Raw genomic sequence first — 25339 nt, forward strand, 5'->3', positions numbered from 1 at the left:
GGGCTGTAATGGCAGGGTGGAGTTTTTTTAATGTGTATAAAGGGTTGTTCAAAATGACTCCATCCAGGGAAATTGTCTAGACAGGCCACTCATAAAGCTTCAGGTGAATCATATTCAGAAACGTTAAACAAAAACAACTCTTAAGTGCATTTAAAGGAGTATAGAACACAGTCGCCGTGATCTTCTTTAAAGACAATGACAAACTTTTTAAAATGCTCGTAACAAGTAATTTTTTTGGAAAGTGAACATGCTCACGAAAATTTTGTAAACTTGCTGAGGTCAATTGGCACCGTGCCTGTGATTTCCTCATGCTGTGGCATTGATGTACCCCTCATCTTTTTCATTTATAAATAGATGCTCATCAGGTCAAGTTTCTTCGGCCACATGTAACAGGCCAATCACCATATTCAAGTTGGCCACATCAAGAGAAGGTACTATAGTTAGTCCCAATTTTTAAATAATCAAAATAAGCATTGTGTTTCACTAGCCAACAATATTTGCAGACCTGTACTGTACTTGTTTGAAAAAAGAACCAGTAAAATACGCTTCTTTATTAAAAAGTTTTTCTTCAAGGCCATATGATGTGCATTTTTTATGTTATTGCAAAATACCACAATAGTTCTGGACTTCTTGTTTTGGAACTATTTAAAGTATTAGTGAGAAATTACAATAGTTTTATGCAAAATTTAACTTATTAAAATATGAATATTTGAAATGTTTAGCATCTTTAAGCAGAAACTGGAAAGAACACTCAAGACAGAACTTAATGAATATTTTAGGTAATGACTTTAAGATCAGTTTGTAATTGTTTGCAGTATTACACCAAAGGATATTGATGCCAATGGGTGTGTGTCTGAATAATCCTGAGACATTCCTTCGTCACTTGGAGACTCACTCAAGCTAAGACACTCCCAGGTGAGGGCGTCAATTAAAAGAGAAACTCACATATTCAGAGGTGGAGACGGATCTGAGGCAGGTAGGAACAGCCAGCAAAGAGGGGTTTAATGGAGAATTAAAGATATTTTTCTCTTGGTAATGTTTGTATTAAAACATTCAGAATTAATATGAAGTAGTTTCTGTGAAAATTATATTGTAATGAGAAGTATTAAATACTATCAGCTCACCTTAATAAATTCATAGATCTAAGTAAGGACTTTGATCATTTTTTAGATTATGATCTCCTCAGAATAGAAAGCCAAAAAAATCTGTAAAGGTTCATCAAATGTCAGTAGAAAAAGAGGACTGATTCTGATGAAATATTGTTATTGTATTTATGTTTAATCCTACAGGTTTTCTATTTTAAGAAGTTCCCTTCCAAGCTGAAGATGTTGCCGCTATTCCTAAGTCTAGGTGAGTTTGAAAATCAAAACGTTTACCGAGTGAAGTTTAATCTGTCACTAATCTGATTTTCTACAACTGTTTTGTGCTTTGCTCTCATAATGAATTAGTTTAGCGAACTAATTTATCATTGAAAAGAAAGACGGATTTTGAGATAAAAGATTTAAAACATTCCAAAAGAAGCATCGTGCAGGCATGATACTTCTGGGCTGGTTTGGGCATGTTTCCCACAGTAAACGATACAAGCAACCACACACCAACCCTGTCAATACTTCTGCTGACAGTACATTTTTAGTATTTTTTAAATAGTTTTTTTTATAATTGCTGTCACTAACTACAGTTATTTGCCAGTTTAATAGCAATTATCAGCTGGGCAGTACTAATGTTAGGTTTATTTTGCTAGCATTATTAAATTATCTGATTATTTTTGAGAAGCAATTGTCTTGAAAAGTCATTAATGAAGGATTGATGCAATAGTTCCATTCAACTTTCTCTGTGTGTGTATATGGTACCAACAAATGCTAAGGTCTATCAATCTGAGATTGTATTACTTGAACCATGGTGACATAGTTTGGTAGAAGTTCCAGTGCACCAAGGATTATATTATTTAAATTAAGCTTCAACTTGTTTGTGGATCGGTAGAGAATTTTCACCAGGAATATCTCAAGGGCTACGCAATATCATTCTAATGCCCAAGTTTGCAAAACATGAACTGTACATTGCAAGGAGGTCAGAAGTGAGGATGTTCACTGATGATTGCTCAGTGTTCAGGTCTGTTTGTAGCCATTCAGATAATGAAGCAGTCCATTCCTATGCACAGCAAGACCCAAGGAATTTCATTGGCTAGATAAGTGGCTAGTTACATCTGTGTTACACATGTGCTAGGCAATGATTGTACCCAACATGACATTTAATGGTAATACTATTATACAGTATGTAAACATCAACATCATAAGAGCCATCATGGCCATAAGTTTAACTGGACCAGCCACATTCATTTTGTAGCTACAAAAGCAGATTAGGAGCTTTGAATTCTGCACTGAGTGACTGATTTCCCCAAAATTTATCATTCATCCACAAAGCACAAGTTGGGAATATGATAGAATACTTTTAATTTCATGGATGAGTTTCAACAGCATTCGTGAATTTCAGAACAAGCAGTCCTATTTGATTGGCATCCACTCCACTATCTTACATATTCCCTCCGTTGACTATCAGTGTAATCTGTAAGGTGTAATGTAGAATGCAGAATTTACAAGAAGCCTGTAGCAACTTTCTAAGGTTTCTTTGTCAGAACCTCCTAAACTTGCAGCCCAAGGCATCTTGAAGAATAAAGCCAACAGGCACCTGGGAATGCGACCAGCCCAAGCCTCCCTTCAATTTGCACACCATTCTGATTTGGAAAAACTCTCTCCCTCCCTTCATTGCTGCTGGGTTTAAATCCTGGAACTCATTTACATCAGCATGGGTGTACTGTCACCAAATGACTGCAGTTTAAGACAACCCACTACCACCTTCTCAAGGATAATTAGGTATGGGCAACGAGTCCTGACCTTGCTAGTCATGCCATCATCTGATGAATGAACAAAAACACAAGTTTTCAGATGTTATGAATCACAAACACATTGTGCATTTGAGCATGAGAAATACAAATCTGATGCAAATTGGAAAATTAAGCAGTCAAGCAAAGTTAGGAGTCTGCAATTTAAGAATGTTGAATTCAGAAGTATAATCTCCGAGTGACTAGAACCCTTGTGACGAAAACCACTCTTATGTGTAAGTAGTGCTTTAGGCCAGCACACAATGAACAGTGTAATATTCAAGGTACACTCAATTTCAAAGCATGTTACATTAGCAATGAGGCCTGTTGCAAGGATTTCAATGAGACACTTAGTTCAATTCAGAGGTATTGAGAGGAATTCAAAAGTGACAAGCAGTGAGACCAGTAGACTGTGTGTGTGTGTGTGTGTGTGTGTGTATGTGTGTGAGAGAGAGAGAAAGTGAGAAGCATGTTCCATGTTAGGCAGGCTGCTGTTAGCTATGTTGTAAAGGCAGCTAACTACATAACATCTGTATAGTTGGGGCTTAAGGAAGTCCTCAGTCAGTTGAATAGGTTTATGTAAGGAGGACTCTGGGGAGTCCTAGAGGTTCTGAAGAGCTCAAAGGAAGCCAGCGCACAATTAATTGTCCAGTATAGAGCAGAAAGTGGCTTGAAAGTCCAAAAGTGGTATTTCCAGCTCAGCACTGTCCCCATGACTTGTCCTACCTGCCTATCTTCTTTTCCACCTATCCACTCACCCCTCCCACCCCCGACCTATCACCTTCATCCCCTCCCTCACTCACCTATTGTACTCTATGCTACTTTCTCCCCACCCCCACCCTCCTCTCACTTATCTCTCCACCCTTCAGGCTCTGCCTGTATTCCTGATGAAGGCCTTTTGCCCGAAACGTCGATTTTACTGCTCCTTGGATGCTGCCTGAACTGCTGTGCTTTTCCAGCACCACTCTAACCTAAACTTTGTATAACAAAGCCAGATACGCCCTACAAAAACAAATCCAGGAACACCGCTAGCTTTGTGAAACTCTATGTTTGCATAAACACTACAGTTCTGTGTATGCATAAGGGGTGGACGGCCATTTCCAAGAGTCCAGAGACAGTGTAGTCACAGAAAGGAAGGTGGATCCCCAAAACATCAAACAGCTAGTGAGGCAGTAGGAAGTGAGGACTTCAGATGCTGGAGAATAGAGTCGAGAGTGGGATGCTGGAAAAGCACAGCTGGTCAAGCAGCATCGTAGGAGCAGGAGAATCGATGTTTCGGGCATAAGCCCTTCATCAGGGATCAGGGCTGATGGTTAATGATGGTTTCTAATGAAGGGTTTATGCCCGAAATGTTGATTCTCCTGCTCCTTGGATGCTGCCAGTCATTGAGGCATACATGATACAACCACCTGTTTCAAGGAGAGGTCATCAAAAGTGAAGAATTGTAATCACTTGTGAATCTTCAATGAAATTTGGTGACTTACAGCATCTCTATCATCCATCAGTTGGGAAAGTGATGGATTTGTTGAGAAATCCATGAAATGTGTTTGATCGCATGTGCTATTTGATATGCTTTGTGGAGTGTGTAATCACCATTTGTCATTTGTTTACATTTGCCTCATGTTAACTTTGATATGTTAAATATAACTAAAATCTATCTATCCACACTTAAACTTACATTTTCTGCTAGTACAGCGGTGCTACAAACCAATTTGGTTGTAATTGAAAGTGTGAACATCTAGCTGATTAGTCCAATTTGTAATGTGGTGGCTTAAGCTGATTATTCAACAAACTCTTCAAAAGTACATAAGTAAAGGAAAACCTACCCAAGAAGTCAAACAAATGTGTCAACAGTAGCCATGTTTGTTACTCATTTTGTTATTGCATAGATGAAAATAAATGCAGAGTTCAACCATTAGCCAGTGCTGAATTACTTGGTCAGAATTATAATAGCTTTAAGTGCATTATAATTAAATTCAGCGTGGCGAAATTCAGGAGGTGAATGTTCAGATTGTGTTCTCACGATAGTGACTCCTCACAAAACATGTTTCTGTGTGGATATAAGTTTATGTAAGTGTGGATATAAGTACCCCAGAATAGTACTGTGAGAGACATGAGCATTGTTACAGAGGTCTACAGCACAGATAAAGGCCTTTTGGCCCATCAAGACTGCACTAGTCAAAAACAACAACCTACTATTCCAACAGAAATTGCTGGAGAAATTCTACAGGTCTGGTGGCATCTGTGGAGGCAAAGCAGAGTTAACCATAGAATCCCTATAGTGTTGAGCCCGCAACGAGCCTCAGAAAAGCATGCCACCATCCTTACCCTATATGCCCCATGGCTAATCCACCTAGACTGCATATCCCTTGACACAATGGGCAATTTAGTGTGGTCAATCCACCTAACCTGTAGATCTTTAGACTGTGGGAGGAAACCAGAGCGCTTTGAGGAAACCCACACAGACTTGTGGAGAATGTGAAAACTCCACACAGTCACCTGAGGATGGAATTGAGTCTAGATTAGAGTGGTGCTGGAAAAGCGTAGCAGATCAGGCAGCATCCAAGGAGCAGGAAAATTGACGTTTCGAGCAAAAGCCCTTCATCAGGAATGAGGCAGGAAGCCTCTCAGGTGGAGAGATAAATGGGGGATGGGGAGGCTCGTGAGAAGGTAGCCAAGAGTACAATAGGTCAATGGGGGTGGGAATGGATGTGATAGTTTGGAGAGGAAGGTGGAGCGGATAGCTGGTAAGGAAGATTGGCAGGTAGGACAGGTCATGAGGATGGTGCTAAGCTGGCAGGTTGGAACTGGGGTAAGGTGGGGGAGGGGAAATGAGAAAACTGGTGAAGTCCACATTGATGCCATGGGGTTGAAGTGTTCCGAGGCAAAAGATAAGGCGTTCGTCCTCCAGGCATTGGGTGGTGAGGGAGTGGTGGTGGAGGAGGAGGCCGAGGCCCTGCATGTCCTTGCAGAGTGGGAGGGGGAGTTGAAATGTTCGGCCACGGGGTGGTGGTGTTGATTGGTGCGGGTGTCCCAGAGATGTTCCTTAAAGTGCTCTGCGAGAAGGCATCCAGTCTCCTCAATGTAAAGGAGAACGCATTGGGAGCACCGGATACAATAAATGACATTGGTGGATGTGCAGGTGAAACTTTGATGGATGTGGAAGGCTCTGTTGGGGTCTTGGATGGATATGAGGGGGGGGGGGGGGGGGCACAGGTTTTGCAATTACGGCGGTGGCAGGGGAGAGTGCCAGGAGGAGACAGTGGGGTGTTGGGGGGCATGGACCTGACCAGGTAGTCACGGAGGGAACGGTCTTTGCGGAAAGGGGTGGAGAGGGAAACATATCCCTGGTGGTGGGATCTGTTTGTAGGTAGTGGGGTGGAATTGAACCCAGGTCCTTGGTGCTGTAAGGCAGCAACACTAACCACTGTGCCAGCTTTAATGTTTTCAGTTTTTCCAGCAATTTCAGTTTTTGTTCCTTATCTTCAGCATCCACAGTTCTTTGTTTGACTATAATTTAAAATTTGAATCCCATTTTCCAACAGTTAGCCTTTTATGCCTTGTCATTGCAAGATTATATCTAAAAAGTTCTCAAATGTCATGAGGGTTTCTGCCTCTATCACTCTGGGTGATTTTTTTTTCTCCTGACATCCCCTCTAAACCTTCTTCCCCTTGCCTTAAGTCTACGCCCCTGGTCATTTATCTGCCCTGATAATTTCATATGCCTTAATCATGACACCTCCTCAGTCTTCTCTGCTCCAAGGAAAACAACATCAGGTTGTCCGATCTCTCTTCATAACTGAAAGCTCTTCATAACATTCTGTCACCTGCACATGTAGGACTCTTTCTTTAATAATGCATTATAGCTGCTTTTATTCTTTTAAGCCATTTCCCTCTAATAAAGATTATGCAAAGTAAATGATTCATATTTATTCAATGATTATTAACATTGATGGAATTTGTTCATAGTGGAGTTTCTTCTTGTATTTTAATTGTTATCATTTATGTTTTCAGTATTTACCAGTTATGTAATGGCACAGACAGACTGCTCTCAATGGGCATGCTACCCCACACCAACAGACCTAATCGCTGGTCGAGCAGACAGACTACAAGCATCATCTACATGTGGCCTTCATGCATCTGAGAGATACTGCAGCCCAAGGATGTACTATGGAAGGGTCAGTAATATTACTAAATTATAACTTATTCCTGGGCTGTTGGCAAGTGTCAATAACCTGTACCAAGATTAAGTAGAGCACAAACTAGTTTGTTAACCATGAAGTAATCTGGCTACCATGTGGCTAATTTTATCATGAAAGAAATTCATTTCTTCAAATTCATATTTCTGATTATTTTCAATATGAAATTAAAGCAAATGATGCAGGTCATGGAAAAGCTCAAAGTTTAGTCCAGTATCATGATTGATGTGGTTATTTTATTTCTTTTCTTTCACATTGGAACATGGTTGGATAGGCAGCAGGCATTTTTTTCATTCACAAGATGTGGTCACCACTTGCTCGGCCATCATTTATTGCCCATCCTTTATTGTCCAGAGGGTATTTAAGAATCAGAAACGTATTTGTGTGTTTCATTTCACATGTAGGCCAGACCAGGTAAAGACAGTAGTTTCCTTCCCTAAAGGGCACAATTGAATCAAATGCTTTATTCCCCCCACAGTTTGCAGTGGCTTTATGGTCACCAATAGACTGTTATTTCCAGATTTTTATTGAATTCAAATTCCAACAGTTGCTATGTCAAGATTCAAACCCAGATTACCTGGGTCTCTCTAGATTAATAGTCTACTGATAATACCATAGGCTATCACCTCCCCAATTGATTTAGACCTATTTCCCAACTGCCCATTAACTATGTGTGAGCCTGGATGTTGACTGTCAACAGGCCACTTCCCTGGGCTGGTGAATGGATTATGACTCCTGATCTTGTCCTGTCTTCTCTTCATTCAATGGTCATTTCTGACAGGGTGTACTAGGCTAGCAGAAAAGAATGGAAACTAAAATAACTTTGTAGAGGCTGGGGTATCCTGTCTCCAAGTCACCCTTTATTTACATGTACTGATCTGGCTCCCTCAGAGCCAGAGTGAGCAGAACCTCTGACACTCCTGTTTGTTTTTTTTTCTCTCTGGTACTCTTGTTTATTTTTCTTTTTCTTTTCTTAAACCCCCACACTACCACCTAACTGCGGTGTGCAGGTGTGAGACACAGTGAAAGACACAGGTGTACAAATATTTATTCAATTGCCACTACCAGGAAGAAAGGAAACACCCGAGTGGCCAGTGACAAGCAGTGCCCTTCACATCAAAGGGTAAGCTGGGTGATCAAACAGTGAAGGGGAGGGCAGGGATTAAATCAAAATAGATTTGGAGGGGGAAATAATACACTCCAATCCCTGTGGTGCCCACCTCTCCCTGAACAGCTCAAGGGTGTTGGTGGACACCGCATGCTCCTTCTCCAGAGACACCTGGGCTCCAGCATAACTGTGGAAGAGGGGCAGGGATATTCCTGTTTGTATCTATCAGCCAGGGCTCCCTGATTAGCCCAGTTTAACAGCCCCAGCTAGGAAACTCATATTGTCCACCTGACTGACCTTGTTACAATCACTACAGAAACCTTACCCTTTCTTTATCAATTAATGTTATTGCCACTAACTGCTGCCACCATTGCAGCTAGAGTCAGCCTACCCAGAACCTGGGTCAAAAAGTGTGGTGCTGGAAAAGCACAGCAGACCAGGCAGCATCCAAGAAGCATACTTGGATAAGCCTGAAATGTTGACTCTCCTGCTCTTTGGATGCTGCCTGACCTGCTGTGTTTTATCAGTGCCATACTTTTCGATTCTGATTTCTCCAGAATTGCAGTTCTCACTTTCTCTTGACCCAAAACCTGGCCCTTCCTAATCAGTATAACTCACCCATTGGGTCAACCTCCCAAGCAATTGTGGGAATCTCATGGGCATTTCAGACCTGCAAAATTGACTCAATGTATAATGCAACAAACCTTTATAATAATAATGTACTTTGTGAGTTGTATTTAGACTTAGTTTCTCCTGTCCCATGTGGGACAATGGAAAACAAGCTGCTTTCACTCTAAACAGTCCATCCACATGCAGTGCAGACCATGCGCATGCCAATCCATGTGCCAACACATTGACGTTCAGCTCGGTGGATACTCATGAACCTCAGGTGTCCAATCAATGGAATGAAAATTGAGGGGGCAGCTGAGGCAACAAGCTTCCACCATTTGTACCAGTTTATTGCAATCTCTTTCACCACTGCTCAAGTGGTGCCCTACACTTGAACACCCTCCTTAAATCTACTATGCCAGGTCTTCTTTGACCATCTTCTTTATCTTGATCTGCTTCTCTGGCAAGGTGCACATCCAGGAGGTGAAAGACACGTCCTGCCAACCTCAGTCATCCCTCTCTCACAGTATCTTTTAGGTGACCCTGACTAGTCCTGTGTAGCATTTCTTCACTGAAGGCATTGTCTCTACTGCGTAATGTTTGAGAATATATCCCAGATATTGAAGGAACTCTTTTAGCTTTACATTTCCTCAATAATTTAAATAAAACATATGCATTTTCCAGTGTTTTATCCCAAACTTTGTCAAAATTCTAATGAAAACTATAAAGTGGAATTTGATTTAAATGGGAGGCGATGGCCTAGTGGTATTATTGCTGGCCTTTTAATCAAGAGAGCCAGGGGAGCTGGGTGGAAATCTCCTCATGGCAAATGGTGGAATTTGAATTCAATAAACATCTGGAATTAAGAGCCTAATGATGACCATGAAAGGATTGTCAGAAAAAACCTATCTGTTTCACTAATGTACTTTAGGGGAGAAAACTACCACCCTTCCCTGGTCTGGCCCACATGTGATTCCAGATCCACAGCAATGTGGTTGACTCTTAACAATTAGGAATGGGCAATAAATGCTGGCCAGCCATCGATGCTGTCCTCCTGTGAATCAATAAAAAAAATGGTACCGCCACTTTTTCAGCTGCAATCTCAGTGCGGACAAAGTTTTCTGCGTATCAAAATAGTCAAACTTTTCTCAGATTAAGCTGGAAGAGTGATTTACTTTTTTTGAAACTGCATGTTTTACACTGTTAATTTGTATGCTTATATATGTACCTATGTGATTCCTTCACCAGCATAGGTACAAAACCAAACTGTGAGGGAGTTCAGGGATGTTCGTTATTGGATCTACCCCAGGGCTATTTTTCTCTTTGAGTCAGCCTGGCCTCCTAATGTGTTGTACCCAATTGACTGGGATTTTCTGACAGTCAGAGAGTCATTTTTGCAGCATTGATAGGATCTGTGCATTGGGATCCTGCAAAATTCCTGGCATAGTAGATTCCAGGGGAATTGCCTCTGAAATGGAAAATTCCGATGGCCAATTCCCATTGCCTTGAACCCTCCAAAAAAAACATTTAAGTCAGAGAATTCTGAGGCTTTCATTCCAGTTAATAATTACCTAGGGGATTTAAACAATTAAAAATTTAGTCTAACTCCTGAGTAAATATTAAACTGATCCTTTCCCAGCCTGCACACACACATTTCCAAGTCCATGTCCCCCAGACCCTTTAGAGTTGCTGGACCTTCCCCTGATACCAGCCCCAATCTACCCCCTCCACCCAACCTCTCATTCATCACCTGACCACATATCCCTCCACTCTGCACACCCACTACCTGATACCTGACAGCAAACCCTTCCCTCCATATCTGACACACATCCTACCGTCAGATCTGAAATCCCCCCAACCTCCAACCCACATCCCTCTGCCAAACCCAACAACACCACACCCCCTCCTTGCCAGGCATGACATCCATATTTAGATCCATATTTCCCTGCCAAACCTGACCTACTCTAAACATTGTATCACCTGCCTGGCACTCTACCTACCTGGGCTGCTGGACATTTAAATCACAGGATAAGGCAATGACGTTTTGAGAAAGGGGCATGGTTTGACTTCCCCTGACACACGAGCTCTGCAATGGAGCTGTTAGATTGAAGGTGCCCTCTGCTTTTCTGAAAGAGTTAGGTTCACAATTTCCTGCTAGCCACATAGAGATATTTCATAACAATTAAAACTAGCTCCTGCAGCTCCTAGTCTGACTGTGGATGCCACCATTCAGAAAATGCAGCCTCGTATTTCTGTTGGCTTTCTCTGGTATAGCCAGCTTAGCCTACTTTTTTCATTCTGCAGTGTATTAAAAGAAATAGATCAAGACTGTTGGGTGTGGCTGTCTATTTAATCAGCAAGGCTGGTCTCAGTTCTCTTTACCCAAACACACCTAATTTTATAATGTTCTCACTGGCAATACTTTAAGCCACTTGGGATTGGAGTTTTAATTCTGTGACAAAACATTTACAATGACAAAATCACAAATTCTTTTGAGCATTTACAAATATCTTGTTAGTTACAGTGTTACCATTATCATTATGAGCACAAGATCTGCTAATGAGTCTTTATAATAATTTCTACAGAACAGTGACAATGGGTAATTTTGTTTTAAGCTCTGAAGTGTTTTTTGTATTCTTTTAAATTAAATTAAATTCTACATTGATACTCAGCACCATTGCTGCTTCAAAATTGTGAAATGGAATCAGAATTTATTTCTATATTTCCATATAGCTAGTTATTTAGTCCTCTTGAATAGATTCACAAATGCAAATTAACCAGCAAGTATCCAACTAATTAAGTTTAAGCAATAATTCTAAGTAAGTTATGGACAATTACAAAAATGAATGAATTATTCAATAACTTAAATTAGGTAATAAAACTAACAAACGAAAGCATGCATTTATTGAAGAATTTATTATAAATTATTGAAATATTTGTACGAAGTAATTTTTCAGTTGAGTGGAGAAGCTCAATAGATGAAGTGTATAAACTTTAATATACCGTCACTTTGTCAAACAGAAAAAATCCAACTGAGATGCCTGGCATACAAGCAGACATGGCTAAATGTCTAGAACATTTAAGGACACAAATGTGTGTCCTGATGGCGAATCCCTACTAAGCTCACTTGAGGGAAACATTGCAACAGTTGCTAAAATACCGGCAGAGGATTCAGTCCCCACATTTGCCAATTTTCTGTAAAATTAACATAGGACAACCGCCTTTTTAAACAATGACTTTGTGCCGAACATTCAGAACAGTGAAGTTTCATGGAAAACTTTCTAGCTGGATTTGTCATTGCACTAATAATGCAAAACCCTGCAATAACTTATGATAGCCTTAATGACTCAGCCACTCACTAAGAAAATAATGCTATGCAGATTTCAAAGTAGCAGAGTTGGAGGGAATAAGAAATTCCATGGCCCTGCTTCTGTGTTGCAAGTGATTTATAATTCAATTTGGGGAGAGCTTATTAATATCTGAAGACTGCTGATATTAAAATGCTGTCACCACTGTGAAAATTAATAAACCGGCACCAAAAACCTTTGGATTAAGTTTGACCATTGTGTTCACTCATCCCTCTCATTGACTTCCATGTAGCTATTCAAATATAGATGGTGAGAAATGTTATACCAAAACTGCCTTAAATTTGCTGAACTATGGTGAATAAAAGGTGTGCCCATCTTTGGAATACCTCTTGTTTTGCTATTTTTCAGCCACATGTCATTTGATTGTAAGGTAAATGATATTTGCTTTAAAATGTAAAGTCATTTGTTTAGGTGAGATTATTTTTGCACTAAGAAAATTCCATCATGGAATGTGGGCTTTGCAGGTGAGGCTAGTATGTTTGCCCATCCATAATTATCCTTGAATTATGTGACTTGCTGAGACAGTTAAGAGTCAACATCATTCTTGTAGGTCTGGAGCCTCACATTGGCCAGACCAGGTAAGAATAGCAGATTTCCTTCTTTAAGAAAAAAAATTTACTGAACAAGTTGTTGCTTTTACAATTAATGATCCTGGTCACCATTACTGAAACTAGCTTTACATTCCAGATTGAATAATTGAATTTAATTTTAGTTTCAAAGAACAAAGAAATTTACAGCACAGGAACAGGCCCTTCAGCCCTCCAAGGCTGCACCAATCCAGATCCTCTATCTAAACCTGTCACCTATTTTCTAAGGGTCTGTATCCCTCTGCTCCCTGCCCATTCATGTATCTGTCTCTATACATTTTAAATGATATTATCGTGCTTGCCTCTACCATCTCCACTGGCAACATATTCCAGGCACCCATCACCCTCTGCATAAAGAACTTTCCATACATATCTCCCCTAAACTTTCCCCCTCTCACTTTGAACTTGTGACCAGTAGTAATTGAGTTCCACACTCTGGGAATAAGCTTTTTGCTATCCACCCTGTCCATAACTCTCATTATTTTATAGACCTCAATCAGGTCCCCCTTCAACCTTCATCTTTCTAATGAAAATAATCCTAATCTGCAGAACCTCTCCTCATAGTTAGTGCCCTCCATACCAGACAACATCCTGCTGAAACCTATTCTGCACTCTCTCCAAGGCATCCACATCCTTTTGTGATGTGGCAGCTAGAACTGTACACAGTATTCCAAATGTGGCTGAACCAAAGACGTATACAACTATAACATGACCTACCAACTCTTGTACTCAATACCCTGTCTGATGAAGGAAAGCATGCCTTATGCCTCATTTCCCCTCCCCCCACCTTGTCTCAGTCCCAACCCTCGAACTCAGCACCACCTTCCTAACCTGCAATCTTCTTCCTGACCTCTCCGCGCCCACTCCCACTCCAGCCTATCACCCTCACCTTAACCTCCTTCCACCTATCCCATTTCCAATGCCCCTCCCCCAAGTCCATCCTCCCTACCTTTTATCTTAGTTTGCTGGGCACACTTTCCTCATTCCTGAAGAAGGGCTCATGCCCGAAACGTCGATTCTCCTGCTCCTTGGATGCTGCCTGACCTGCTGCGCTTTTCCAGCAACACATTTTCAGCTCTGATCTCCAGCATCTGCAGTCCTCACTTTCTCTTTATGCTCCTTGCCCACTCTATTGACCTGCGTTTGCCACCTTCAGGGAACAATGGACCTGAACATCCAGATCTCTCTGTACGTCAATTTTCACCAGGACTTTTCCACTTACCTATGTCCCCAGAGTGTTCTCACCAGTTCTCCTAAATAATTTACTTCCCCTAAATACTGATAGTGTAGTAGTCAACAACCAAAAAGCTATTCCTCCTCTTTTGCAACTGAGACACTGATCTCCCACCTGTGGAAAATTATTTTCAAGAAAACCCCATAATTGTGATGCAGATTCTACAATGATCTAGAGACATGTCATAAAGTTCTAAATTTATAAATGTTATTGTTTCATTTCCAAGATACCACAATCGGCATTTTCTGAGAGATGGGCCCTGATAGTCTGTAAGACACTGATCGTCTGTAAAACATTGATCCCAGCACAAATTTTTGGATTGATCCACAACTGAAATCAGGTTCAAGCTTTGAATAACATTAATAATCACATTGGCATTGCAGGCATCTCTCAGGAGCCTGAGGATCTTGATCAGATGGGCCAATGGGCTGAGAATGGAGTTTAATTTAGATAAATGTGAGGTGCTGCATTTTGGGAAAGCAAATCTTAGCAGGACTTATACACTTAGTGGTAAGGTCCTAGGGAGTGTTGCTGAACAGAGACCTTGGAATGCAGGTTCATAGTTCCTTGAAAGTTGAGTCGCAGGTAGATAGGATAGTGAAGAAGGCATTTGGTATGCTTTCCTTTATTGGTCAGAGTATTGAGTACAGGAGTTGGGAGGTCATGTTGCGGCTGTACAGGACATTGGTTAGGCCACTGTTGGAATATTGCATGCAATTCTGGTCTCCTTCCTATCAGAAAGAGGTTGTGAAACTTGAAAGGTTTCAGAAAAGATTTACAACGATGTTGCCAGGGTTGGAGGATTTGAGCGAAAGAGAGAGGCTGAACAGGCTGGTGCTGTTTTCCCTGGAGCGTTGGAGGCTGAGGGGTGACCTTATAGAGGTTTATAAAATTATGAGGGGCATGCATAGGATAAATAGACAAAGTCTTTTCCCTGGGGTGGGGGAGTCCAGACTAGAGAGCATAGGTTTAGGGTGAGAGGGGAAAGATATAAAAGAGACTTAAGAAGCAACTTTTTCACGCAGAGGGTGGTATGTGTATGGAATGAGCTGCCAGAGGAAGTGGTGGGGGCTGGTACAATTGCAACATTTAAGAGGCATTTGGATGGGTATATGAATAGGAAGGGTTTGGAGGGATATGGACTGGGTGCTGGCAGGTGGGACTAGATTGGGTTGGATATCTGGTCGGCATGGACAGCTTGGACCGAAGGGTCTGTTTCTGTGCTGCACATCTCTATGATCTATGACTCTATAATTAGAAACACTGCATGGAGATGCCTTGGTCACTATTTTTTTCCTTCGTTGACCCCAAAGATGTGATGGGGTGTAGTCCACCTGTCAGGAGAAAGTGGGACAAACTATTTTCAGGAAACCTTCTCCAGTCCTCTCCATATTTGGGACGAACCCGAGAGCATTCTGAAATGGACTGCTCAGTCACAGATGCTGTTGCCCAAAGACACTACTGTCCCAACAATATGGAGGGACCTTTATGCATCTGCTGCATTTGTGCAGTTTTTTTGACTCGGAACTCACAGCTAATTAACCTAGTCACTGTTGTCAAATCTCCATCACCATAAGACTTGACCACTGGATCCTGATAGAAACTTGCTCATGATTTTGTTGAATGGTTAACTTGTGGTGCTGGCATTTTCCACACAATTTTCACAGGTTTGTGGTTAGATTTCAGTAACATGTTGATCCACAGAGACAGGGACTGCCTTGTTGCTGCCATCAGTGAGAGACACAGTCTTCCCTCACCTGTTCATGCTGCAGAGGACCTTTTGGACTGTACTTTGTCTGGTCTCCAAACTACCGTCCCAATCTTAGCACCATTAGTGGCCTTACCAAGAACAAGAAACTCCCAACAGCATAATTCCAAAGATTGTAGGAAGGCACAAGCCTCTCCACCACATCAAGTTGGCACACAAGGAGATCATTGAATTTGAAAAAGGATTTCTATGTGTTCCATAATTGTGTTTCAACAAAACTTTGTGAAGCCATGGTACTGAACTTAAAAGTCAACACCATCTATCAAGATTTGGGCAAGTGATTTGGAAGAGTTGGAGATCCCACAAATCTTTACACTCTTGTTGGTGATAAGCTGCACAAGAATCAGAGTCAGGCTAGTGAAAAGGTTCCTTTCCAAAGAATAAAATGCTCATTCCAATAACAGAATTGTAAAGGTTAACTACTTAAATATGACAGTGCACAAACTCATCTTTGACTATTGCAACATTTCTGTATTATCATCAGGTTAAAGGTGGAAGAGTTGGAATCAGCCAATTCTGTTTATTTTAGTGCACTAATGGTTCATGAATTACAGCAATCTTATGCCAACACCAAGTTAGCTGAAGAAGAAAAATCAATGAATGTTGAATAAAATATTCAATTTAATTAGCTGCTGGAAGCAGCCAACTAACTATTTTACACCAAACGAAATGATCTTTTGAAATGATGTTTACTTTGTGCCTTAGGAGTTGCTGCAGTGTTGCATCTGTGACTCGAGAAATGACTACAATCCTGTCTATTTCACAAATAGCCATCGAATTCAGAATGTGGCTCCTTCAGGTGCATTGAGGAGCTGGTGGCAATCAGAAAATGGTAAGATTAGTGATTCCTTTCACAGAAAGACTTTAGTACAGTACGACACCATGTTTTTAAGGAATTATATTCTTATATCATTATCCTTCCACATAAAAAAAGGGTTAGAAACAGTATCAGAATGAGTTAATTTTGAAGTGGTTGCAATTCCTGGAATAGTCATCAATACTATGAAGCTCTAGACTGAAGCAGACCATTTATTAACTCCATGGATAAGTATTATTAGTTCAGCTTTGAAATATTTCCTTTATGTTTCACTACATTGCACCATAAGACTTTATTTGCATTTTGTTACGCTAAGTGTAATGTAAATACTTAAAGGGTAGGCCATGTTGGAAATAGTGAATACTCTTCTCTGTGAATTAACAGTTTCTCTTGTGAATTGACTTGGCAGTCCTAGCAGTGCAGGATTTGGAATCATTAAGCTTATTTTTGAAACTGCTCACTCTCAGTTGTTGTGCTTCTGCAATTGCCAGGCACATAGCGAGTTCAAGAGCTAGTTTATCTGGTACACAATAGCCCAGGAATTGTTTCAGGCCGGTTTACAGAATGGGAACTTGCAGCAGGGAACTAATCTAGCATCCTGGGAAGGCAGACCTTGGCTTAAGCCAAATTGGTCCTCTGGCCTCAGCCAAATAATTGTGACAACCTGCCAGTCGGTGCCATGCCTCCAGGGTCAGCTCACTCCACTAGAAAGATAAGAGAGTTTGACTGGAAAAGATAAAGTCCAGTGAGATAAGAAAGAATCCAGGCCAAATTAACTGGGTAGACAAATCAAAGAATATATTAATGCATCAAAGGTAAAAAGTCTTCAAGTATGGGATTCTTGGGTGGAGTCTTATAAGTTCTGAAATGTTAGCACCATTTGTAGATCCCAGCCCCACATGGTGGACCCAACTTTGCAATTAGAGAGGAGGTCTTTGTGTTCACCATCCAATTAAAGACAGTAAGTGGGAGGCTCATTGGGAGAACCCACAGAGCGAAATTGGCCTGCAGTGTCCCTGGGAGAGGTGGGAGCAATTCAGGCAAAGCTTGAGGATGCCTAAAAATGGGCTATTCAAAATAAGAGCTGTTACGGCCAACAGTGCAGAGGATGAAACTGTTCCATAAGAATGCACTTGGCTGCAGCTCTGCGACATTTAGCCCTGTGGCTTCATTACAGCAGCATGGACAGCAGACTCCATAGTCCCCTTAATACTCTGCTGTGAGACTGCCTCATAATATGCTGCACCTTACAGTATGCAGGGCCATCTTGCATCAAAGCACCATCGCTGTACATAATGAAGGACTCATTGCTCTTCCCTATACCTTGATCTCTATAGATAAGCTGGGAGCCACTGCCATAGGGAGACCGCTTCCAGGAAGATCTATAGGAGTTAGGACCACATTGAGGAACTGACCTGGCGGACAGTGTTCTAAATTTCCATGCTGCCTCCAAAATCACCTCTGTGACATTAGTGTGTAAAAATAAATGGACTCCTGAAAAGAAAAGTAAATGATGCATCAAAGAATAGCATAATACAAGAAAATGCAAAAATTAAAATAAAATTGAAATGTAACTGGGAGGTGTGTGATACAAACAATACAAAGGAATATTCGGGGAATGTGGATTTTCAAAGGAAGTTTAGAAAAAAATGACTAAAACCATGCAAACAGATGGATTTTAATGAAGGCTTTAAAGGAAGATAGGGACGTTTAGGAATAAAAGGGAATAGGGCCCAGACAATTGAAGTTCAGTCACTAATTGTGGGATGAAGGGACTGGGGTGTGTCTAAGAGGCTAATCTTGGAAAATTGCAGATTTCTCACAATGATTTTAGGGCATGAGAATGTTATAGAAATAGGAAGAGGTGGCACTGTTTGAAATTTAAGCATATACCTCAGGATAAATCCAATCTGACTAACTGTTAGCCTAGGTACACAAACCACATGGAATGCATTCGTTGAAGAAGGTGTCTTCCCATCACCTCCTGATAGGAATCTGGAACTTGAAGCCAAATAGATCAGCCTTGATCTTGTGGAATGATAGAGCAGACTCAGGGCAGAATGGTCTACTTCTGTTCCTGTTTTGTATGTTCACATGCTCTAACAGGTAGTTAGACATTTTCAATAAATATTGACCTAATCAATGGCACACACTTTCTGTGAAAAACATAAAGGAACATACATTTCTGCATTATTGTACTCTCAATCACCAGTAAAGTGATGAATGGTGACAGCAACAGTATTACCAAGCAACACCAAGAATCTGCTGACCACCACTTAACTTGGGTTTCGTCAGGTGAGCCCAGATCTTGACCTCCTTCCAGCCTTGGTCCTAAAGTGGACAAAATAATGAATTCCATAGAATGACGTGAAAGTTACTACTCTTGACATCAATAGTTTTTTTTGACTGAGTGCAGAATCAAGCAACTCGAGTTAACTTGAGGTCAGTGGGAATCAGGGAGGAAGACTCTCCACTGGTTGGAGTCACACCGTAAAATATAGAATAATGTTTGTAGTTTTTGGAAACTGATCAGCTTAGGCCAAGAACACTACAACAAGAGTTCCTCAGCATAGTGACCGATTTCCAATCACCTGATCTGCATCAATTACCTTCCCTCTATCACAAATTCAGAAGTCAGAAAGTTTGCTAATAATTGCATTTTTAACTTCTCAATTGATGAAGCATTCCATGATCATATGTGGCAGGATCACGATAACATTCAGACTTGGGCTGAGTAGCTGCAAGTATCATTTGTGCCACATATTCCAGGTAATGACCATCTTCAACAAGAGATAGTCTATCTAAATCTACTTAGCATTCAGTGGCATTGATATTGCCGAATGCCCCACCTGTCAACATACAAGGGTGATCTACTTAAGGAATGATATTATTTCATGGGAGACAGTACAGGGAATGTTCACTACGATGATCCTCGGTATGGAGGGATTGTCTTATGAAAAAAGGCTAAACAGATTGGGACTCTATTCGTTGGAATTTAGAAGATTAACAGGTGTTTGGCTTAGGTTTAGGGTTGAGGCATGTAGGATTCTTAAGGGGTTTGACAGGATAAACCTGAGAGGATGTTTCCTTTCATGAAGTGTCATACACCAAAGTGCACAGTCTCAGAATTAAGGGACACCAAGTTAAATCTGAGATGAGGAGGAATTTTTTTCTCTCAGAGGGTTGAGAGTCTTTGGAAGTCCTTGCCACAGAGAGCTGATGAAGCAAAGTCCTTTTCTATATTGAAGGCTGTGATTGATAGATTCTTGATTAATGGGGGAAACAAGGGTCATGGAGAAAAGGCAGGAAAGTGGATGTGAGTAAAGGCAGATCAGTCATGATCCTATCGAATGGTGGAGTCGGCTTGAAGGCTAAAAGGCCTTCTCCTGTTCCTTTTTCTTATAGCTTTTTGGAACTGTTGCACTGAAAGTTAACTGGATCAATCACATAAATTATTGTGATGACTATATAAGGTCAAAGATCAGATATTCTGAAGCACGTAACTCACTTGACTGCCCAAAACATTTCCACTATCTACAAGGTGCAAGTAGGGAGTGTGCATGAATAATTTTCACTTGCCTAGATGAACACAGCTCCAACAATACTCTAGAAGCTTGACACCATTTAGAACAGAGCAAATATTCTATAAGCAAGTGGATATGTGAATATTGCCACCATCAAGTTACATGACTCATTGACTTGGAAATATATTACCATTTCTTTATTGTCACTTGATATAGAAATTTAGGAAAATATTTTCTCTGAGGCACCTATGATGAGCCATCATCAATTTAAAATAGTTCTCAATTGAGAATGAGAAGAAAATAGTTTTCTTTCAACACAATAGACTGATCTAGAATGGAACAATTGGCCTCAGAAAATGATTGAAGCAACGTCTGTTACATTTTCACGGACCAAGGAAACAACACGGGCATAGGAACAACTTTTTTTGAGTCACTCTTGTGAAGGGCTAGTGAAAAACAATGGGGAGTGACTTCTGTGTTGTAATATACTGTGTAGCTTGGTTGTTTCAAATCATCTGACTCCATCTCTGCATTTACAGATCGGGACCAAGTGTCTATACAGTTAGACATGGATGGGAAATTCCAACTTAATGACATTCTTCTACGATTCAAGGTAAAACACATTCTTAAATACGTTTGCCGAGGGTGGAGTTTTTTTCTACATAATGTCTATGTTCTTTCTGTATTTATGCTGTTCTCAGTTTGTCCTCTATTTACTACTATTAGTATATATACTACTTCCATTTGTGCTCTTGTCACAGCTGAGTCATATTTACCATAGGTCACTACCAATCTGTTCCTTCTTGGAGTTACATTGCTAACCATATCTTTCATTGACAGAATCATTCTTCCCAGTTGTAATTCTCTTTACAACTCTTAACCTTATCTAAGAAGCCGACACCTTCAAAATCCATAACACAAGGTCCAGCATTAAATGTGAATGCATAATTGGGCAGCATTTGTTATATGATCCTGATTGTGCCACAAATTGTGCTAACATCTAACTTAGTCAGACTTGTAATATAGTGCTCTTGTGTGTACTGGAAGCAACAAACATTAATACAAAGAATCAAGTTCTTTTGGACAGAAAGCACAAGTATACAAACTGCCTGTTGCAACACAATAAAATAGATGACATCCATTCTGTGATTCATTTCTTAGGACAATGCCTTGATCAATCAGACTCAGCTGAAAATGTGTTGCTGGAAAAGCGCAGCAGGTCAGGTAGCATCCAAGGAGCAGGAGAATCGATGTTTCGGGCATGAGCCCTTCTGCTGCCTGACCTGCTGCGCTTTTCCAGCAACACATTTCCAGCTCTGATCTCCAGCATCTGCAGTCCTCACTTTCTCCAAACAGACTCAGCTGCCTTGTTTAAAATTTAAACATACCATGGCAGTTAGTTATCAGTCATCATTAACAGGTACATTCTCCAGGACAATACTTCTACTAATCAGAATCCACTTGCCAACCAATCAGTACTTTCGTCTGATGCAGGATAAATGCTGTGTTCCTTTTACTTTGGTATGTTTTGTGAGTTGTCTTGATGAGAGCAGAACAAAAGTCATCAACAAAATGTGTCTTTTTGTCAGCTCAAACTCAAACACTTGTTTTATTTAACCTGACTACTTTCAGGTAGCATGCTTCAGGAATGCTTTAGAACACTATACAAGAGTATAAATTATGAATTTGTTTATCCCTGTGCAAAAACGATCCTCCTAATTTCTCTGAATGCAATTAATTTGCATTATATTGATGAAGAGAGTACTTTTAATGTTTTCTGCTATACTTTTCATTTCAGTCTCCACGGCCAGCAGCCATGATGATTGAGCGCTCCACAGATTTTGGTCAAACTTGGAAACCTTATCAATACTTTGCTGATGACTGTGCTGCCTCTTTCCCTCAAATACAAACAGGGCAGCCTCGGAGCTTTGATGATGTGCGCTGTCAAGAACAGTCAAGAAATCATGATTCATCAGATGAGCAGGTACAGCCTACCACAGAAACTGGTATTCAGAATCATCATTCTATTTACCAACTCCCCACTCTCCCTTTTAGCTGAGAGACTAAACAAACATATTGCTGAGGTATAAGCTGTAACATGTCAGTCAGTGACCTGATAACTCTAAAAAGTCACAAATATCAGCAATTTTGTTTGTTGAATATGTTGCTCAACTGCAATTTGTGAAAACTAGTATCAATTAAAACAAATGTTTTGACTATCTCTTTTTTCCATGGTTGATTTCAGGTTACTTTTAACCCCCTCAAACTGGCTGATTATATCAGTGGTTCAAAGAGTAACAAGATTAACAGTAAGTAATTAACTTTTGGTGAGATGAATTTCAATTTGAGTTTATGACCTCTCAACTTTGATCTCTGTGTCTTATGACACTTTCATATATAGATACAGTAATTAGAATAACTAGAACTTCTGCTCATACATTGTGTGTTTCTAATTGATTTTACATTGGCAGAGAAGCTGGTAAACTTACCACACCTTTTTTCTCTGAATACCTTATCTGAGGAGTTTGTATCATCTGCTTTAATGCCTCATATCCCATGGCCTTGTTGTCTCAAAGCTTGCAATCAGACTATTATTCACCAATTAGTCATATTCATCTTTAAGATATAAAACTGTCTTTTACAGTTGCAGCACATCCAGAAGAATCACAAACTCTTGATGTATTTTTGAAATAAACAAACACTGTCTCTCTGTTCTTAGACATGACCCCTTTTACAAATCTGAGGATTAATTTTATCAAGCCATACAAGCCAGCTTTATCCCAAGAGCTTAGTAATGCCAACACCTTTTATGCTGTGTATGATATGAAGGTTCAAGGTAGCTGTTTCTGTAATGGCCATGCATCTAGTTGCACCTCAGAAGAAAACTCTGTGTATACTCCACAAGGATCAAGTAAAAAGGTGAGAATCCGGTTTCCATTTCACATTTGCATCTCAAGAGATTGTATAATATAAGTATGAAATTGAATCACATCTAAAATACCAGTACTTCTTACAGCTAAACATAGAATTTGTCCTTCCTAAAATTATAAATGTCAATTATAATAACTCATTTTAATTAGGCTGCAGGATTTCTGTCATTATGCTGTAGAATATGTGTTAGAAGCCCAAATTCAGCAATATGCCAATACAGAATGTAAGAGTGGAAATCAGTAATTAAATGGTCAAGACCAGGCTAAGATTTACGACAGAAACCAATTTAAGATTATCAGTCAGGCTCAGAGGATGACACATTTGGATGTGCTCAAAGCTACATATATAAATATGTTCAGCCATGTTGTACATAGGTAAATTTGCACACACATTGCATCTTTTTCATAAAGTTATCATTTTGATAGCTGATTCTCGACTACATCCTCATGTCAATGTCCTGATCAATCAAACTTTTCTTGCCTAGTATGAGAAATATGATTGTCAGCTGACTGTTCTTGCTGCACTCTTTGCCAATAATAGCCCAACAAATCAGCACCCGCTTCTCATACTGGCTCCAAGTTTGCATCCTAGTTCTGATGATTGCAAGACAAATACTTCAACTTCTTTCTTTGCAATGTTTACGTTCTGACTTTCAGAATGCAGAGGAAGAATGACACTGATAGAAATGCAGGATATAATCTGATGAGACATCTAAATTTTATTCCATGAATGAGGCTAACTCAAATCTCTACCACATGACATTGTTTAAATCAAAATTAATAAAAATGCTTCAACACAAGATTTGTTTCTATGAGTGTCCATGTAAATTCTTCCATCAAATTGAGAACATCTAGATGCCCCTGCAATTAAATTAGAATCTGGCCTCTGCCACTTGTTTGTATTTTTAGAGTTGTGTTTCAATAAGTCTCTGTTCATTTCTTTTAGACTCAAGAACAATGTGTCTGTAAGCACCATACTGCAGGTAAAAACTGTGAAATGTGTGCAAGCTTCTACAATAACCAACCCTGGAAACCAGCAGATGACTACAATACTAACCCATGTAAAAGTGAGTAAATACCTTAGACTCTTTCTATGCCTCTAAGTGAGAGTTTCCTGGATTTAGGATATCAGGACATATGCTGATTTCTGACATCTAATTAAAAGTATTATTTTCCATGAGTTGTAGATTGCCATTCATTTGATGATAACATTAAGAGCATGTGTTGTGCTATACTTTAATGAGCCCAATTTTGATTCTGTAGGTGGGGTTACCTGGCAATTATGTGTTAATTAGCATTGAGCTTTCTATCTCACTCTCTTACTAGCTCTATGCCAATCAAATTCTTCCTATTAGCTCTCTTCCATATACCAATGCAGTGATATTTGTTTATATCCTTTATTAGTAGTAATCTATATCAATACTTGCTCCTACTGTAGAACCTTACTCACAATGAGTGCATGGAAATCAGTCACACACATTCCAGCATCTGCGTTTGTCAAAACAAATGAATGAAAGTTACATAGTATATTCTATGGTTTTGTCTTGGAAGAAGTCTACATAACTGATAAAAACGATCCTTATTCAGATAGTACAGCTTACACACAGTAAGGCAAGGCCTATGACTGGAGTTTGGGTTTCTAAGTAGTTGCCATAAAACTGTAGTTTCCTAATCATGTGGATAGAAAGCCAAAGGTCCTCTGCATCGTTTACTTCTTAATAATCCACTTAGAGTGTGTTGGATGCTGTGCTTAGTTATAACTTGTTTTTCGAACTTTCTCCGACAGAATGCAACTGTAACAATCACTCACAGAGGTGTCGCTTTGATCCTGAGGTGTACAGAGCCAGTGGAGGAGTCAGTGGTGGAGTCTGTATGGACTGCCAGCACAATACAATGGGAAACAACTGTGAAAAATGCAAACCCTCTTTCTATCGCAACCAACAACGAGATATTACAGCAACTGATGCCTGTGTTCGTAAGTAAATTACACAGAGTACTAAAATTAGTGTTAGCAAAGAGTTAGGGAAGAAGATTCTAGACCAATAGATTGCTTAAATATATCCAACTTTTAATTTCCTATAGTTTTCCTGATATTCTTGATATGTTACCACTGTACTTAAACTGGTCACAGTGAGCATGGCATCAAACCCAACTGTAACTTTTATGAGAAAAAGCAGGTATATTTTTGATATCATGGTTACGTTTTAGGAAAAACTAAAAGCAAGTCAAAAGCCAGACTTTCCAGCTTAAAAGCAAGAAACTCACCACAATAAAATAAGTTCAGAACTCACAGAAATCATTGGAATGCTAAACACAA

At 40.0% G+C, this 25339-nt stretch overlaps 1 protein-coding gene across 3 annotated transcripts in view; it reads left to right on the forward strand.

Annotated features, from left to right (window-relative positions):
* The first annotated feature begins 842 nt into the window (after positions 1-842).
* The window catches only part of lamb3 (laminin subunit beta 3), a 50162-nt gene continuing 25665 nt past the window's right edge, over positions 843-25339 (forward strand). The window contains exons 1-10 of one of the 3 annotated variants that reach the window (XM_043716642.2): positions 843-976; positions 1290-1350; positions 6893-7056; positions 16457-16583; positions 20632-20705; positions 21891-22076; positions 22338-22401; positions 22812-23011; positions 23969-24089; positions 24809-24997. In XM_043716642.2, coding sequence (XP_043572577.2) covers positions 1326-1350; positions 6893-7056; positions 16457-16583; positions 20632-20705; positions 21891-22076; positions 22338-22401; positions 22812-23011; positions 23969-24089; positions 24809-24997 — 1150 coding nt within the window. In that variant the 5' untranslated portion in view covers positions 843-976; positions 1290-1325. Of the gene's footprint in view, positions 977-1003; positions 1033-1289; positions 1351-6892; positions 7057-16456; positions 16584-20631; positions 20706-21890; positions 22077-22337; positions 22402-22811; positions 23012-23968; positions 24090-24808; positions 24998-25339 lie in introns of those variants that run through there. The other 2 variants (XM_087973552.1, XM_043716643.2) reach the window with 2 other exon arrangements.

This window comes from Chiloscyllium plagiosum, unplaced genomic scaffold, assembly GCF_037043375.1.
Source record: "Chiloscyllium plagiosum isolate Xiang-an unplaced genomic scaffold, Cpla_swu_hap1 HiC_scaffold_26, whole genome shotgun sequence".
In the NCBI taxonomy this organism is placed as follows: domain Eukaryota; kingdom Metazoa; phylum Chordata; class Chondrichthyes; order Orectolobiformes; family Hemiscylliidae; genus Chiloscyllium; species Chiloscyllium plagiosum.